At 40.8% G+C, this 19,834-nt stretch overlaps 1 protein-coding gene across 2 annotated transcripts in view; it reads left to right on the plus strand.

Moving 5' to 3' along the window:
- The first annotated feature begins 2,526 nt into the window (after nt 1-2,526).
- Nucleotides 2,527-19,834, plus strand: part of FIBP (FGF1 intracellular binding protein) — a 33,137-nt gene continuing 15,829 nt past the window's right edge. Inside the window, exons 1-6 of one of the 2 annotated variants that reach the window (XM_075188648.1) lie at nt 2,527-2,745; nt 11,191-11,286; nt 12,750-12,948; nt 14,940-15,066; nt 16,770-16,870; nt 17,758-17,891. In XM_075188648.1, coding sequence (XP_075044749.1) covers nt 11,202-11,286; nt 12,750-12,948; nt 14,940-15,066; nt 16,770-16,870; nt 17,758-17,891 — 646 coding nt within the window. In that variant the 5' untranslated portion in view covers nt 2,527-2,745; nt 11,191-11,201. Of the gene's footprint in view, nt 2,746-7,002; nt 7,020-11,190; nt 11,287-12,749; nt 12,949-14,939; nt 15,067-16,769; nt 16,871-17,757; nt 17,892-19,834 lie in introns of those variants that run through there. The other variant, XM_075188649.1, reaches the window with a different exon arrangement.

The following is a 19,834-nucleotide window of genomic DNA, read 5'->3' on the forward strand; positions in this document are numbered from 1 at the left end:
TAACTCCTCTCCTAAAGGGCGGTGGCAATCCATCTGCATTTTTGTGCAAAATACCGGGTCTATATTCTACTGTAAATCTGAAAGGTTGCAGTGCCACGAACCAGTGAATTACCTTGGCATGTACCTCCTGGTTGAACTGCATCAAATGCAATGGTGCATGATCTGTTATTAATGAAAATTGTCTGCCTAGAAGATAATAGCACATAGCTTGTATGGCCCATTTTATGGCAGGGCATTCCTTCTCTGCAGTTGCAGAGTTTTGTTCCTTCAGAAGTAACCTTCGAACCAGATACAGGACCGAATTTTCTATTTCATTCTTTTCCTATGATAAGACTGCACCTAAGCCAACACCGGAGGCATGGATTTGGAGGAAGAACCTCCGGGTAAAGTTAGGTGCTTGTAGTACTGCAGAGGAACAGAGGGTTGAGCGAAGATCTGACCCAGCAGCCTCTGCACAGTCAGACCAGGCTAACCAATCTGTGCAACTTATATTTAACGTCTGTAACTGGAGTAGCTCTAGTGGTGAAATGGCTTATTAAACACCTGTAGTAACCTGCTAGGTCTAGGAAGTTTCTTCACTGTTAAATCTTTCCCAGTCTTTTTTGACTGCTTACATCTTGTCTAGTTGGTGTTTTACTTGCCCTCGCCCAACAACGTACCCCAAATATTTGGCTTCTCTCTTTTCTGGATGAACTGTCAATGAAGTTAAGCCCACCTTGACTTTGGCCATATGTCACTTCCAGTCTGGGGTATAAATCACTATATCATCTAAGTAAGCGGCTACATAACCTGCCTTCTCACCTCTTTGTCTGTTTTACCCAGTTTGTTTATTAGTTTACTATGTTTGTCCCCAATTGTAAAGCGCTACGGATAATGTTGGCGCTATATAAATAAATGATGATGATGATGATAACCTGTAGGGGTTCCCTCACCAAAATCGTAGGCTGTCGTCTAATTTGCGCTGGAAGATGAATTTGACATTGTTACGTTCACAAGAGAATGAGCCACTTCTGGGTATGTTGCAGAGTACTTTTGTGGATAATATGGTCAAAATTGGCAGATTCGCTCCGTACTTATTATTATTAATTGTGAGCTGGCTAAATTCCCATCCAATTCATTACCCAAACAGCAGGGAGCAAAGAGGTACTTTAAGAGAAGGAGATCTAGCTGGCTCACACAGAGGGCCTGATTCATATTTGAAACCAACCTGCACATAAGTTGCGTTTTTTAAACAAAGTTGGAACTTGAGCTTACATGCGCCTTTATTCAAGTACAAGTGGATCTCAACATACGTTTCCATTTGAATCTGGGTTTAAGTACGCTCTGCCTAGACAATATTTTTTGTATGTTAACAGACAGAACTGACTGCAGGATACACACATGCATATATGCGTATCAAGTCCCATCAGAATGCATGCAAAAAAAATGTTATAAAAGAAATGACCGACTCTTGATACTATAATCATTAATGACTATAAAACCGTTTTTATAGTTTCTCTTACTCGCATACACATGTTCTGTGATTTCTAGTGCACACATATGTGTAATAAAAATACTATTCTGTGACAGTCAGTATTTACACCTGCCTTGTAGCTGGTGCAAATGATACGGCTAAAAAACACATATGTACAAGATGCCCAGAGCTTGAATCAGCTGCATCTGCGACATCACTCCTGAGTTCATCTGCCCTCTCTCTCCCCCGTTCAAACCTTCAAGTTATAGGCAATGTTAAGTGTAATTTGCGTTTGGACATGAATTGCATGCAATTGCGTTCACTGGCATAAGGTCCATTTCTGAGCATGTGCAGAGCTACTTCAAGCAAGTTACGCAAAGGGACTTATGTCATACTTGCCAACATTTAAAATGGTTCTTCCGGGAGCTGCCAGGGAGAGGTGGGCGTGTAGGGGGCGGGGTCCCAAAAATTGCATCATTTTAGCCCCACCCCATAACGTAATGACGCAAATCGCGTCATTTTACAGCGGGGGCGGGGCCAAACGCCACAATTCCCGGTGAATCACGGCGTTTGAACCAAATTCTGCCCACTTCACTAGGAAGTGGGCAGATCAGGGAGATTGCCACACTCTCCCGGGAGTCCAGGAGACTCCCGCGAAATACGGGAGTCTCCCGGACGTTTCGGGAGAGTTGCCAAGTATGACTTATGTCCAAAGAAAAATCAGGTCCAGAGTGTGCCATTTCCCATGCAGGGAATGTACCAGGCACCTTAGCTGATGGTAATCTAAATAGATTTCCCTGAAAACTACCTCTGGGGCAAAATAATACTCTATAATTGGAAAATGTAATTCTGAAAACAAAGAAATCATACTGTTAGTATGTTTTGGCTAAATACCATCACTCAAGATGATCTCAGAACTCTGTGGTACAATAGAAATAGAAAGAGTCGTTTTGGAGGTAAATAAATAGTAATTTCCCAATGAGCTGGCTAAATCACCTTCCAATTCATTACCCGACCAGCAGGGGGCAAAAGGGAGTTTGAGAGAAGGGGATCTATCTGTGCTATTTCCCAAACAGTGAATGTGTCAGGTGCCTTAGCAGAAGTGAGATCTAGGCACAACAACAAGAGAACATCCTCCATCGTCTGCTCGGATCCTGTCACTACATGTTACAGATAGGACACTATACTACACCGGAAGTTCGTCTTTAGAATACAAGTTGCAGTGAACCGGAAGTACTGTGGGGTGCAGGGTGTCTTACAAAATACGTTGCACAACGGTAGCCGGTAGCACGGTAAGTGTGATCAAATGAAACCAATGTCTTAATTTTAAGAGATATGACATTCTTAGGCAAAGAAAGCTGGTTGCGTGGGAAGCAAGCGATTTCGTGTCATGAATGTGAGGCGTCATACCTTTATTTCTCTAGCAACCTGGGTTTTGTGACAGTTCGGGTCATGTAACAGTTGGGGCCAAAGTTGTAAATGTCAAGAATTCTAAAATGTCTGTTGAGAGAGTTCTTTAGTGGCGGCGGCGGCCATTTTCCCGTAGACCTCGATTGTGACCTATGCAGCTAACTCTGTTTATTGTGATTATTTATGTAGTTGTTGAAAAAGCACAATTATAACGATAAGTCTAGGAAGGTTTTGCTCTGTTAAATTAATATTTAAATTATTTAAAACTACCTTAGACCATTTTATTTGTTACAAAACCTAGCTGAGTAAGAACACAATTTTCGATTGCACATTAAACGTCTGTTAGTATTTTTATTGATAATATAGAGACGTTGCTGATGAATATGTGCATTTAAGCAAATTACACTTCGTGTAGTGTAGGCAGATATTAGAACAGTGTATTACACCCCCCCCCCCCATATTACTGAATTTAGTTATAAAGTACAAATTAACAGATATATAATACACTGCTTCACTCAACAATGAGGTCTTAAATCAGTTCATATGTAGATAACACCACAGAGCACTTCCTTGCATTTAGGTAGCTGCTTCACTTAAATCAACCAGATGGTAGGTCTGGAATAAATATCTAGGAAAGGGGAAAAAATAATTTGGTGCCGATAGTGCAGTATCTTAGAAACTTTCTTTCCTAAAAAGCTGTGATAATATATAGGCGTACCAAATATATATGTAAATAGGGAGTATCAAACACTTAAATCCCACAGCTTCAATCACGTCTCTTCAAAAGCTCCGTGTAATGACATAGAATATAGAAAACAGTAATAGTGTAATATTGTTATGTAAGGTGATTTCCAAAACTCCACCAAACACACCAAGGAGCATATTCAATTGTTGGCGGTTTCCGCCGCGGAAAAAGTATTACAGTAATACTAAGCCGGATTTCAGCTCGCATCTCCCTGAGCCGCAAGCTGAAACCCAGCTTGAAATGTACCGTAATAACGGTATTTACGCGCACTATTACCGTAATGACTGTAATAGTGCGCGTGCCGCGTTACTTTAGGCAGTAACGCCAACAATTGAATATGCCCCTAATTGTGTTTAGATGTACCGAATATAAATATTCAAGCTTATCTGCATTAGGGTATACTTTATGTCCAATGTACACTATATGGACAAAAGTATTCAGCTCTTGACCATTACACCAACAGGTACTGTAATCATAATCATCATCAGTTATTTATATAGCGCCACTAATTACGCAGCGCTGTACAGAGAACTCATTCACATCAGTCCCTGCCCCATTGGAGCTCACAGTCTAAATTCCCTAAGGTACACACACACACACACACACACACACAGAGACAGAGACAGAGAGACTAGGGTCAATTTTTTGATAGCAGCCAATTAACCTACTAGTATGTTTTTGGAATGTGGGAGGAAACCGGAGCACCCGGAGGAAACCCATGCAAGCACATATAAACTCCACACAGATAAGGCCATGGTTGGGAATTGAACTCATGACCCCAGTGCTGTGAGGCCGAAGTGCTGGCCACTGTAATTACATTGTATTCAAATACATATAGTTTAATATCATTACAGTAATACAGTAATATGGAGTTGGTCCTCGTTTTGCAGCAATAACAGCTTCCACTCTTCTTGGAAAGCTTTCCACAAGATGTTGGAGTGTTTCTGTGGGAATTTGTGCCCATTCATTCTGTAGATCATTTATGAGGTCAGGCACTGATGTTGGATGAGAAGGCCTGGCTCACAATCTCCGTTCCAGTTCATCCCAAATTTGTTAGATGGGGTTGAGGTCAGAGCTCTGTGCAGGCCAGTCAAATTCTTCCACACCAAGCTCCTCAAACCATGTCTTTGTATTCCTTGCTTTGTGCACTGGGGCACAGTCATGTTGGAATAGAAAAGGGCCTTCCCCAAACTGTTACCACAAAGTTGGAAGCATAGTATTGTCCAGAAGGACTTGGTATGCTGAAAAATTAAGATTACCCTTCACTGGAGATAAGGGGCCTAGCCCAAACACTGAAAAACGGTCCCATACCATTATCCGTACTGTATATGCAACCTGGTTATCTTGATGCCTCCAACAAAAAGATAAACCCATATGGTGTGGTATTTCTAATACAAGATAGTTTAAAACACATTTAATTTATGCACTCACAAAACAATTATAGAAAGGAGCTTATCCGGAGTCCTAGGGATATATCAGACATTGAACTTGATTTCACATCCAAGACAATATCAGCAATCCTGAAGTCCCAGTTTACGTACAGAGGCTCCCAAAATACCTATCCACAATCAGAATAGTTGGTACACCGAAACATAATTGGTGTGTGTGGTGGTGTTTTGGGAATCACCTTACATAACGTTATTACACTATTACTGGTTTCTATATTCTCTCTATATCATGACACAGAGCTTTTGAAGAGACCTAACTGAAGCTGTGGACACAACTGGTTGATACTCCCTATTTACATATATATCAGGTACGCATATATATTATCACCGATATTAAGGAAAGAAACTTTCTAAGATACTGTACTATCGGGCGCCATATTCTTTTATCCCTTTCCTACTTAATTATAAACTATTAGAGGTATGGAGAGATAAAAAGAAAAGCCAGGCTCTCACTTTTTTACCATTCAAAAACTTAATAGACCTTATAACTGTAACAGATTGCTGGTCTTAAGTAATGTAGAGCAACTGCTAATTCTACTCATTTGAAACTAAAGGCAAAAAGGTGTAAAGAACGAACACATACTCATTCTTGACCATACCTAGAAGTAAATATGATTTTGGTATCCAGAGATGTCACTCTCCTCTTGATATGAGACGTGGATACATCATGTTAGGGATGTGGTCAAATTGCAGTGAGCATGGCCACTCTCTGGGGCATGTCTAGCAGTTCTGAGAAACAATAGGCTGCCCAAAGTACTGGCAAAACACTCTTGAATTGCCATGCACACCAGAGGCACTTGCAGCACCCACTCACCATTGTGGGCAGAGACATACCTCCCAACTTCCACAAGTCAAGATAAGTGTGCCGATGGTGGGACAGTTGGGAGGTATGATTCTAGTGGCCAACTTTCAGTACAGTCAGTCTAGTGATTAATATACAATACAGAAAAGAATATAGTGACAGATAAACAAAACAGAGCATTCAATTGACCATATAAAAAACACAGTGCATACTAGTGACTGCTATACAATGCAGACCCCAAATCTCTGGCAGTTTTACAACAATCTCGCCCACATTCAGGTATAGTAACACCTTCTTTTCAATAGGCTCCTCCACTTAATAAGCAGGACTATTCAGAAATATGAATGGTTGGTCGCTTTACAATGCAGATGACTCTCTCTTGCCCTAATCCTCCCCAAAGAAAAAATTCCTGCTAGCGTTACAATGCAAACCCCAGATCTCTGGTGACTTTACAGTGTAGGCACTTACAAATCTCTGATGACCTCACAATGCAGATCACCGATTTTTGGTGGCTATAAAATGCAGTGCTCCCAGGTATTGGATTGCTTTAGAATGCACATTCCAGATTGCTGCTGACGACCAAGCCCAGGATCAAGATTTCTGGTGATGACTAAGCGCAGACTCCAAATTTGACCACCTGCCCGTACTCATGAAATCTGAGATACCGTGGGACTAGGAGGCCAGGCGACACAGGTTCAAATACGAGAGACTCCTCAAACATTTGACAGACTTGACAGCCCTGAATATACTTGCATTTCATTTTAATGCATTATCATATAAAGCCGTACCTGGCATCCCCTGTGAAACCAAGAATTTGGCTGGATATTCAATTTCCAGCTCACTGTAAATAGTGGACGTGGTGTCTGAGGGGACAGGAGAAGTCTCTTATCCATTAATGGGATGTGATGAGCTAGGATGGGTTGGTATAGATGGGAACTTATAGACCATGAGATTTTTAGCAGTGTATTACACTTGCCAAATGGAGGCAGGGCTGACATCAATGTAATTAACAGTGTTTACCATCAAGATAATTACGAGCACCCTTCTGAGGGAGGAGCTTATTGTGACAGTGGTTGACTTTTTTTCAGTAGATATCAGAATATTCCTGCCTCTAATCGGGATGTTGTTAATTACTTTGATGTTAACTACTGCCTCTTTAAGGTAAGTGTATTTCATTGCCAAAATCTCAGAATCAGAAGATGATTATAACTGTACAGGTTGGACGCTGGCAGCTTTCTCTTTTACCAGCTGCAATGTAAGACCCAAAGCTGCATTCCAAAAATGGTGTACCCCCCCCCCCCCCCCCCCCCCAATTCATTTGGGTACAGGAAAAAAAGTGCACCTAGTAAACATTGTTGTTATAAATACAGTTAAGAAGCATTTATGAAAACCAATGCAGAAGATAAAAGCTACAAGCTTTTCCATTTATTAGATTGTGTTTTTTTCTAGTACAGTTTAAAAAATTCAAACAGTTGCTTTGAGTTACACTACATAAAAAAATAATATTAAAATTGTATTTGCGTTAAATGTTCCCTATTGTCTCTAATAATTATATACTTCAATTTAGAGGAAATACATGTTGATCTTCCTTTTTTCTCTCTCTCTCTCCCTATTGGGATACACTGCGATACATTAAGGCTATAGTAGGTAGTCCTGGAGTCAAGGCACTTTAACACTAAAACTGTGAGTGTAGCCCCACCTCTACTATACCCCTCCCACAGGATGGAGTTTTCAGTTTAGTTTAAGTGCCCTTAGGAATCGGGCATGTTTTTCAGGGTTCCTGCCCGGGACATTAATTTTATTTCACTCTTATTTTTTCCCCAGAATGTGCTGGACTCAAGGATGCCTTCCCAGGGGTGGAGCGCCTGCGGCCTTCCTCCATCCTGGGTCCCTGAGCACTGCTGCAGTAGTGCAGGAGACGGTAGCTGGCTGTCGGCGCTTACTGCCACGACTGCAGCAGCCCTAATGACAGGTGCTGTGGTCACATCCTCCCTAGGAAATTAACAATGCCTGACAGAAGGGGTACCAGACACAGCCACAGCAGTTCTCCTTTGAATTGGAGAGTACAGCTGTGACTGCGCTCACTCCTGGGGACACAGAAAGGAACAGAGTCTGCTGGGCACAGACTTCCTGTTCCTCCACAATGGGGATAGAAAGGGGAGGTTCTGAATACTCCTCCATTCTTACTGTCGCGCTTCTTTGGGGGAGACGCCATTTTACAGAATGTGTAGCTGCATCTGTCTACCCCTGCTGTGCTCCTCTTTTACTGAACAGGTGTAAAAGTTCTGTTTATGACTGTGAGTCTGTCATATATATTTATATTTGGCATATATACATAGGTGAAAGATAAATATATACTTTTTGGGTAAAGTTCTATATATACAGTATATATACAGATTACTGTATTGGATACAAGCAAATTGGGTCACCAGCCATTTGTGAAAGATCGTTTTGTCCTTGTTGAGATATACACAGCTATTACACAAATATAGCAGAAATGCCTGTATCCAGTGATTATACATAAATATATATTTATTAGATATATTTATTTGTCATATTGTGGGCATACTCTGGTGTGGTAGCATTTTCAAAACGGGCATTTCTACAGCCTAGGTAAACAAGGTGATCCAGGCCTGGGCGGAATAATTATAGAGTGGTCTTCGTGAGGAAAGCCCACGGGCTGAGTTATTGGTCTTAACAGATCATATCAGAGAAGTGTCAGAATTTGTGGGCCAGGCATCCTTGGACGCTCTATCAGTGACATCCCAGCTATCAGCACTTATTATTGCAGCTAGGCGCGACTTATGATTGCACTGTTTGTATGTTTACGCGGATTCCAGGCGATCCTTAGAAGCACTGCCCTTTGATAGTGTATCCCTCTTTGGAGCCCAATTACACCAGCTTACCCATGATTCCATGGGGATAAAGTCCTTTTGCCGGTTTCCCACACCAAACCTAATCATCCCAGGTTTCAGTCCTTTCGCCCCTTCAGCAGCTCAGGGGGAGCTCCTACGAGAGGACAGACCCCACCAGGTGAGGGTTCCGTCAGGGCCGTTGGCCCACCCGAAGAGGGAACCCTAACCCTAGGGCATTACCCCTAGACCCTAACCCTAGGGCGTTACCCTTTGGCCTAGCAGCTTCCCCAAGAATGTTCACCAAGGTAATGCCGGTCATGGCGGCCCTATTTCGCTACCAGGAAGTCACGGTTGTTCGTTACTTGCATGACTTACTGTTGAAGGCACCATTCTACCAGGTCTTGATTCGCCATTTAAAAATTATGATGTCCTTTCTGGAAGCTCACGGCTGGATCATCAACCTGCTGAAGACCTCCTTGATACCAGCTCAGATGATGCACTTTTTAGGTCTCTATTTCGACACCAGGCGCCATAGAGTGTTCTTCCTGGAGGACAAAGTAAAATTGTTTCAGTCCAAGACCAAGGACCTCCTGAGAAGATGAGAAATACTCCCTCCTTTCGCTGCATGAGGTTGTTGGGCACCATGGTCATTGGTTGTCGAAGTGGTGCCCTTTGCACAATTTCACTCGACGTTCCAGAGGGAAATAATAAGAAAGTGGTCAAAATCCCACTTAATCTGGGGAGATAGATGATCAAGCTGTCGGCGACTGTGTGCCAGTCTCTCACATGGTGACTGAACAGGTCGCATCCGGGATCACTCCATCCAGACATGGGAGTGGACGTTGGTGACCATGGAGACCAGTTTGTCAGGGTGGGAAGGGGTCATTGCTGCTCTCGAGGTCTTTGGGACCTCAAGGAGGCGATTCTCCCCATGAATGTGCTGAAGCTTCGGGCAGTTTACAACAAGCTTATCTGGGCACATAGGTTTCTGGCGTGCAAGCCACTAAGAGTCCAGTTGGACAATACAACTGTGGTAGCCAACCTGGACCATCAAGGGGGCACCCGCAGTGCCATGGCAATGAAAGAGACATCCAAGAAAATGTTGTAGGCGGAACATCACTTTCAAACTAAGGGCGAAAAACTTTGAACCCGATTATCTCAGTCGCAAAAGGTCCATCTAGGCAAATGGTTCCTGCACAGGGACGTGTTCAGCGACCTGAATCTAGTTCTTATGTCCCTGGTCAAAGAAGATTTTTCATGTGGAAAGAGGTTTTCCTTCTGGCTGTTTCTTCGGCACACAGAGTTGGGGGCGTTATGTCGTGTCCCTCCTTCTGGTTTTTCATCCGGACTGGACCAGTGCTTTGCATCAAGCCCTCGTTTGTCCCAGTTTCCTGTTTTCATATAAACCAGGTGTGGTGCCAACCTTCTCCTCACATTTGCGATCCTGAGATCCATCCTAGTTACTTCTGAAAGTGATCCGGGCTCTTCGGTGCTATATGAACTGTACTGTGGCAAAACTTCTGATTTGTTTGTGCTGTATGACGCGCACAAACGGGGTTGGCCAGCTTCTAGGCTGTCATTAGCTAGATGGATCACCTCCACTATCAGATTGGCCTACATTAAATTGGCTAGACCAATGCCAGAGGGCTTGTTGGCTCATTCGACAAGGGCTGTTGGTGCTTCATGGGCAGCATGTCATGGAGGTTCAGCCGAACAGTTGTGCCAGGCTGAATGGTCGTCTGTCCAAACTTTTGTGAAATTCTACAAATTGCAGGGTTTTGCATTTGAGGATGCTAGTTTTGGCCGCAAGGTTGTATGTGCAACCTTTTTAGAGCAAACACCCCCCCCCCTTAGGGGCAACTTTGGAATGTCCCCAATGTATCGCAGTGTCCCCCAATAGGGCAACAGAGAAAATAGGATTCTTGTACACTCCATAATACCCCTTTCTCTTAGTCCATTGGGGGACAGTGCGCACCCACCCTTGCTCTGTGTTGTAGCTGGCTTGCCAGTTGTTTGTTATGGTTAACCTTTTTCGGCCCTCCTTTGAGTTGTTTTATGCATAAACTGAATGCTCCTTCCTGTGGGCGGGGTATAGTAGGGGTGGAGCTACACTCACATTTTTAGTATTAAAGTGCCTTACCTCCAGGACCACCTATTATACCTCCATTGTATTGCAGTGTCCCCTAATGGATTGAGAAAAAGGGATTTTACGGTGAGTACAAACATACTATTTTATGTTACCTGGATTGGTGATTTGTTCATATGCACCATAGGGGGAAAAAAATATAATACTAATTTTGAAAACCAGACAGGACATCTAAAAACTTGACTGTCTCAGCGGTAACATCAATGGGAAAAAATCTGCAATGAAACCATGCATAGTATTTTGTTAATTGCCTCCTTAAGTGGACAAACATGTTACTTGCAAATGTATATTAAACTAAGTATGGCAATCAACAGTCTCTCTGTCTTCACAGGAGCCCTTGCCATGGCTAATGAACTGGATGTATTTGTGGGAAATACCACACTGATAGATGAAGAGGTTTATCAGCTCTGGTTGGATGGATACTCAGGTATTGTGATCAGAATGAAGCAAATATTTGTGTTGGAGGACCATACATGTTTCTTAGATCAAATTTTCTCAACTGTAACCCTCAAATACCCCCAAAAGGTCATGTTTTGAGTATTTAGCTCTGTGTGAACAGGTGGAATAATTTTTGAGCCTTTGTCTGATTAAGGTAATCCCAAAGCAAGATAATCTCACAGCAACAACTGAATGCTGCACTGGATATTAAGAGAGTGAGGAGAAAGGGCAAGGAGTGGGACTTTACTAAATGGTGAACTCAGCAAACAGACTTCTTTGCACCATCATAGAAACTTGTCGCATGACAAGAATATATTTATACAAACATTTCTTAATATTTACATTATACAAATACAAAGTGAAAATAAAAATGTTCTGGTTAGAGTCTCTTTTAAACATGGTCTCCTTGTGGTACTTGAGAGCTTCTTTAGAGCAACTAGATGTTTATAGACACAAACTTGAAACCTAATTAAGGCCAGTTACCCACTTGAAAAAAAAAAGCGTGTGAAAATGCTTATTCATGCTGTGCACCCATGGTTGATGTGTGCTGGATGGATTTGAGAATGTATCCAGAACCCATTAAGTGGAGAATATTTCACATTCATTTATAAAGCGTTTTCAGCATTAAATAAATAAAAAAAAAAAATCCTCAAACAGCCCCAGCATGTAATTCCCCAGTCATAGTGTGAACCAGACGGGGTGGTGCCTCAATGGGTGGTGCACCCCTACCAAAGACTGCCAGCCCCAATGTTTTCAGCTTCTTGATTTAGACTGTTCCTGCCACTACCTCTTATAATAATATATATGTGTAATGTAATATTGGCTGAAGATGAGTGAAGTCCCAGGGGACTCCCTTCTTTGATACATATAAGCAGAGATTAATCTATTGATTTTGGAAAAACAAATGAACAACTATGTGTTTGCATACAGTGCACTCCCATACAGATCATTGGATGTTTTAGTGCAATGACATGCTTGCACACACTGAAATGGAACAAGCAGCATCTAAAAAAAATGTGATGAGTGCAATTGGATATGGACTATGGACAGTGGGGATTATTTTTGCTTGCTTTGCAATTTCAAAGAAAAGTATAGCATTTAAGCGCCAGCAGGTACCGGCCTATGAAAGATTTAGTAGTCTTATCTTTTTTTTCACGTTTGCAATGAATAATGCTTTCTGCTCTCTTTTGGCTTTCTATAATTTTATACATGTAATGTAACTTTTTACAACCATTGTACAGTTTAAAAAAGTTTTTTATTCGAGGCTTCAAAAAAAGCAAAAAGCCTTTGAAAGCAGGAGCCAAATAACTGAATTAAACCTTTTAGTAAATATTAAGTCCATTTTCTGGTGATTAGTTCTTTTCTCCATGTGACAAACTATATATTTTCTTTTGCCTGTCACCTGTACATCCTGAGATTATAAAGACTGTTGTACCTATTGACTCTCTATAGTGAGTGATGCTGTGAATATTCGTTTGAAGAGTGGGATCCTAGATCAGACTGGAGCAGGCCCTGATGTACTGGAGAGTGACACAATGGACCATTACCGTACATTTCAGATGATTGAAAGGCTCCTTCATTACCCCCCAAAACTGGTGCAGCAGCTACTCTTTCAGATTCCGCCTTACAAGCAGAGCATGTTGATTGAGAGGTAGTAAACTACAGTTAATGTTATGAAAGCATTACATTTAGTTCATATAGCATGTATATATTTGTATGGTGACTCTGCATACTAGGGGCTTAAATACATCTTTTTAAATTTCTTAACACTGATATTGTATTATAAAATGCTAAAAAGATAATACTTTTCATACATTATAAACTGAACAATGAGTTCCGAAGCATTTCTATGCATTAAATCTGGTCTCTGGGGAAAATGTTTTGCACCTCTGCTATGTACAGAGCCTTGAATACTTTATAGATGCACTATAGAGTACAGGGAATTAATTACAAATGAACTGTGTGTGAGTGCTAACATTCATGTTACATAGCTGGGAAGACAAAACTAATTTACTTAAATAAAAAATCCAAATTGGTTAAGTTCAGGTTGTTCACTGCAATATGATGCCACATCATAGAATACACCTATTGCTACTTGTCTAGGTCTATAGGAACATACCCTATATGGACAAAAGTATTTGGGCACACCTGGTAATTATTGAATTGAGATGTTTCAATTAAACGAGTTGCCAGAGGTGTATAACATCAAGCACCTAGCTATGCAGTCTTCATTTGCAAACATTAGTGATAGAAAATGGGTCGTTCTGAAGAGCTCAGTGACTTCAAGCATGGTACTGTGATAGGATGCCACCTTTGCATTAAGACGGTTCGTGAAATTTCATCCCTGCTGGATATTCCACGGTCAACTGTAAGTGATATTATTAGAAAGTGGAAGCATTTAGGAACAACAGCAACTCGGCCACATAAAATCACAGAGTGGGGTCAACGACTGCTAAGGTGCATGGGTTGTAAAAGTAGCCAACCATCTGCTGATTCCATAGCTGAAGAGTTCTGTACTTCCACTGGCATTAATGTAATCACAAAAGCTGCAGCAGGAGCTTAATGGAATGGGTTTCCATGGCTGAGCAGTTGCATGTAAGCCTCACATTACCAAGACCAATGCCAAGCGTCAGATGGAGTGGTGTAAAGCTCTCCGACAGTGGAGCATTGGAAACGTGTTTTGTGGAGTGACTAATTGCGCTTCTCTGGTAGTCAGATGGGCGAGTCTGGGTTTGACGGGAGAATGTTTATGCCTGACTGCATTATGCCAATTGTAAAGTTTGTGGAGGAGGGATAATGGTATGGGGCTGTTTTTTCAGGGTTTGGGCTAGGCTCTTTATCACCAGTGAAGGGTAATCGTAATGCTTCAGTATATCAAGTTATTTTGGACAATGCTATGCTTCCCACTTTGTGGCAACAGTTTGCGGAAGGTCCTTATCTCTTCCAATATGACTGTGCCCCAGTGCACAAAACATGGGCTACAAAGACCTGGTGTAATGAGTTTGGTGTGGAAAAACTTGACTGGACCGCACAGAGCCCTGACCTCAACCCCATCAAACACCTTTGGGATGAACTGGAACGGAGATTGCGAGCCAGGCCTCCTCGTCCAACATCAGTGCCTGACCTCATAAATGCTCTAAAGAATGAATGGGCACAAATTCCCACTGATACACTCCCAACATCTTGTGGCAAGCTTTCCAAGAACAGTAAAAGTTGTTATAGCTGCAAAAGGAGGACCAAATCCATTTTAAAGTATATGTATTCAAATACAATATCATTACAGTCCCTGTTGGTGTAATGATCAAGTGTCCGAATACTTTTGTCCATATAGTGTGTGTGAATCCATTCCTTAAAACAATAAACACATAGAGAGGTTATTTCTGATTACTTAAGGGAAAATACAACTGCAGTGTTCCAACACCATACAAATAATGGGGCAGATAAACAATATACATATGAACACGCTTATGGTGCAGAAATCATTTCATTGTTGTTTAATTTGAGGCATATAGGGCAGAGCAGACATGGACATAATCCCTAGCTCCATATTCTGGTACCTGTTGTGTTACGGAGTGTATGGAGAAAGATTTGATAACCGATCAAGTTATTACAATTTTTCATTGTTCTGAATGACACTTATAGGTACTATGCTTTTGATGAGGCTTTTGTCCGGGAAGTTCTTGGAAAGAAACTTTCTAAAGGGACTAAGAAAGATTTGGATGACATAAGCGCAAAGACCGGGGTGACCCTGAAAAGCTGCAGGAGGCAGGTAATTCATTTAAGGGTTGCACCACCTATTCTTATAATAATCTATAATCCTAATATACAGTCAAGTCCATAAATATTGGGACATCGACACAATTCTCATATTTTGGGCTCTATACACCACCACAATGGATTTGAAATTAAACTAACAAGATGTGCTTTAACTGCAGAATTTCAGCTTTAATTTGAGGGTATTTACATCCAAATCAGGTGAACGGTGTAGGAAGTACAATGGTCTCTCTATGTGACTCACACTTTTTAAGGGACCAAAAGTAATGGGACAATCGACTCAAAACCTATTTCATGGACATGTGTGGGCTATTCCATCGTTATATCATCATAAATTAAGCAGGTAAATGGTCTGGAGTTTATTCTAGGTGTGACATTTGCATTTGGAATCTGTTGCTGTCGACTCTCAATATGAGATCCAAAGAGCTGTCACCATCAGTGAAGCAAGCCATCATTAGGCTGAAAAATCAAAACAAACCCATCGGAGAGATAGCAAAAACATTATGTGTGGCGATATCAACTGTTTGGAACATTCTTAAAAAGAAAGAACACACCGGAGAGCTCAACAACACCAAAAGACCCGGAAGACCACGGAAAACAACTGTGGTGGATGACAGAAGAATTTTTTCCCTGGTGAAGAAAAACCCCTTCACAACAGTTGGCCAAATCAAGAACACTCCCCAGGAGGTAGGTGTATATGTGTCAAAGTCAACAATCAAGAGAAGACTTCACAAGAGTGAATATAGAGGGTTCACCACAAGATGTAAACCATTTGTGAGCCACAAAAACAGGAAGACCAGATTAGAGTTTGCCAAACAACATCTAAAAAAGCCATTACAGTTCTGGAACAACATCCTATGGACAGATGAGACAAAGATCATCTTGTACCAGAGTGATGGGAAGAGAAGAGTATGGAGAAGGAAAGGAACTGCTCATGATCCAAAACATACCACCTCATCAGTGAAGCATGGTGGTGGTAGTGTCATAGCGTGGGCATGTATGCTGCCAATGGAACTGGTTCACTTGTATTTAGTGATGATGTGACTGCTGACAAAAGCGGCAGGATGAATTCTGAAGTGTTTTGGGCAATATTATCTGCTCATATTCAGTAGAATGCTTCAGAACTCATTGGATGATGCTTCATAGTGCAGATGGACAATGACCCGAAGCATACTGCAAAAGCAACCAAAGAGTTTTTTAAGGCTGACAAGTGGAATGTTATGCAATGGCCAAGTCAATCACCTGACCTGAATCCGATTGAGCATGCATTTCACTTGATGAAGACAAAACTGAAGGGATGAAACCCAGTGTCTGGTGATGTCTATGCCTTCCAGACTTCAGGCTGTAATTGACTGCAAAGGATTTGTAATAAAGTATTAAAAAGTGAAAGTTTGATGTAGGATTGTTTAGTTTGTCCCATTACTTTTCGTCCCTTAAAAAGTGGGAGGCACATATAGAAATCATTGTACTTCCTACACTGTTTACCTGATTTGGATGTAAATACCCTCAAATTAAAGCTGCAGTTAAAGCACATCTTGTTTGTTTCATTTCAAATCCATTGTGGTGGTGCATAGAGCCCAAAATATGAGAATTGTGTCGATGTCCCAATATTTATGGACTTGACTGTATGAATGGATATTTTCTGTAATATTTAGCACATTAATGCATCTTTTGTATATTTCTTTTTTTTTCTTGCAGTTCGATAATTTTAAGCGGGTGTTTAAAGTGGTAGAAGAAATGAGAGGTGCTCTAGTTGAAAACATTCAGCAGAATTTCCTTTTGTCAGACAGACTAGCCAGGTGTGTCCCCCATCCTTACATACTTTTATTTTCTACATGCATGTTGACACTAGTTGTAATTATATTTTCCAACATAGGGGTACATTTATCAAATCTTTTAAATATGAAAAGTGGAGATGTTGCCCATAGCAACCAAATACATTCTAGCTATCATACCTCCACTTTTTCTTTTTACAAGGTTTGATAAATCTTCCCCATAGTTTCTTAAAGAAAAGTAATAAAATCTATCGCAGTAGGTTGCTCATTGTAATTGTGTGCTTATTAATTAGAAATCTTGAAGTCAGCCATGTAATGTTTGGTGGTTTTTACCGCTGTAATACAGTACAAGAGGCAGATGATAGGGTAATTGGCTGGTATCAAAAATTGATCTCTCTGTCTCTGTCTGTCTCTGTCTCTCTCTGTCTCTGTCTCTCTCTGTCTCTGTCTCTGTCTCTGTCTCTGTCTCTGTCTCAGTGGCGCTAAGTAAATTAGCCTGCTGCTTGCTACTGGGGAGGAGGGGAGGGGGTGTGCACTTTAAATATGCAATGAAATGTTGTAGCTATTTTTAAAAAATTCTACAATAGCAATGTTTGGAAACTTCAATAAGTGAATGGCTATATCTGCCCCCTGGTCTGTAGATTACACAAACACAGATTCCTGTGCCTTGCCTTTAAGTGATGGAGAATGCTGAGTCCCATGTCCTGATTGTAGATGCTGGTGCACAAGAGCTGTATGGCCTGGCCTGGGTGTGCTAAGGAACAAATGTGCTGCCGCCCTGGGGTTGCAGGGCCACGCAATTCCTTGCTTCTCTTTTTGAACAAGTATATGCAAGTCTTATTTCACTATGTTTGCCATTATAACTTTTTCCACTTTCACATTTCTCTAATTGTACTTTCCCTTCTTCTTAGAGATTATGCTGCTATAGTTTTCTTTGCAAACAGTCGTTTTGAAACGGGCAAGCGGAAACTCCAATATCTCACATTTGAGGATTTTGCCTCCTGCGCTGAGCATCTTATCCAGAACTGGACGCTGGGAGCAGTGGGTGTGTAAACAGGGCATGTGTATGTACGTTAGCACTGCAGTGAGTACGAATAGATTTCTAGCTGTCAGTGATTAATAGACTTGTGCTTTCTGTTTCATTATCTCCAAATAATAATGATATCATAAATGCAAAAACAAATTAATATATATAATGTTTATTGATCTGGTAAGTACAGGAATGTTAAAGGATCTCTCCAGTTTAAAAAAAAAAAAAAAAGACTCTGCCCACCATTTGATCTGTCCTGGATCTTTGGCTGAGTAAATACAAATATAAAATAGTTTACCAACATGGGGGAGAGGAAGAGGTCATCGATGGCTGTGGGGTGGATAACAATTAAAGTAGTAATGTTAAAAGAATAACATTTTTTTTTTTAAAAAAAAAAATAACGAATCAATGAGCACTGTAACCATCTGTACATGTCAGGAGAACCCTTGAAATATATATATGATTTTAGTGAACAATACTTGGATGGGCTAGAAAAAAAGCTTACCTGCATGTATATATGTATATATTGAGTCAGATTAATCTCAGGAAGCGTCCTGCTGATAAACAGAGTTTGCACCAATCGTACAATTGTGTATATTTAACGCCCTACTATAGCGCAGCGATGTAGCTTGATTGTGTTAGTAGCCACATTACCCTACTTGTGTGTAATATAATTTAATGAAGTGACATAAACACAGTAGAAAATGAAATGTCAATTAAGTAATGTGGCTGTGATATAATGTAATAAATCTGTGTCTTTAATGACCAGATACTATATATGAACACTATATAGTCATCATTATCATTGCATACTGTACAATCAAGAGATAGGTCTCCTAAATTTTTTATCTGTGGTTGCGTTCACACACATCTGATTGTATCAGAATTGATGCAAGCCATTATTACGCAAAAGTGTATATACAGATGTATAAGCAGTACAGAAATGCTTATCTTACAGGGAAAAAATTGACGTATATCCACTCCTACCTGTGCCTCTTTATATACAGTTTTTCCCACTACAATGCAAGGTTCAAAGTCAATAAGCAGATGTCATCTATGTGAAGAGCACTGATGGGTTCACACCCGTTCAGTAACAGTAATTTTCCTAGTCTGGTATAGTGAGTGCTGGATGCGTTGTGAAAGAAGATGAGCCTGTGACCAAATACGAGAACGGTAATGCTGCCAATTAATTAGTAATGTCCATAAGACGAGAAGTATAACAAGGCACATGATCTCTGTAACGTAGCAGAAACACAGATTGTGGTTAATCTGGTTCATTCTTCTGATTCTACTGGTGGTGATTGCTATTGTTCTGCTCATTAATATTTTGGTCAGTGTAAGGGCAATTTACTTTGTCTGATCAATAAAAGACTGCAATTGATCTATGTGCCTTATTATTTTCCTTGTCTAGCTCTGTCCTATAAAAAAAAAACAGAATCAGTAATGCAAACAAAAACACCCTTGTCATTATTAAAATATAAATCGATCTTGGAATGGTTTATCACACTGCTAAGGCTTTAAGAGCAACATACACAGATCAGCCACAACATTAAAACCACTGACTTATCTCGTTACATTGGCACCTGTCAAGGGGTGGGATATATTAGGTAGCAAGTGAAAAGTCAGTTCTTGAAGTTGATGTGTTGGAAGCAGAAAAAATGGGCAAGTGTAAGGATCTGAGTGACTTTGATAAGAGCCAAATTGTGATGGCAATACGACTGGGTCAGAGCATCTCCAAAACAGCAGGTCTTGTGGGCTGTTCCCAGTACGCAGTGGTTAGTAAATCTAAATAAAAAGGAGTCTGCGCCCAGGACCTACTAATGTTTTGAGAGCAGTAAGGTTCAATGGTATCCCTTCTTGAATAAAACCAAATAGAATGAAAAAAAAAACCTGCGCTCATGCATGCAAACACTATGTTAAGTAATTGTGGGTGGTTACTTTTGCAATTGTGTAATAGT

This window comes from Mixophyes fleayi, chromosome 10, assembly GCF_038048845.1.
Source record: "Mixophyes fleayi isolate aMixFle1 chromosome 10, aMixFle1.hap1, whole genome shotgun sequence".
NCBI lineage: Eukaryota > Metazoa > Chordata > Amphibia > Anura > Limnodynastidae > Mixophyes > Mixophyes fleayi.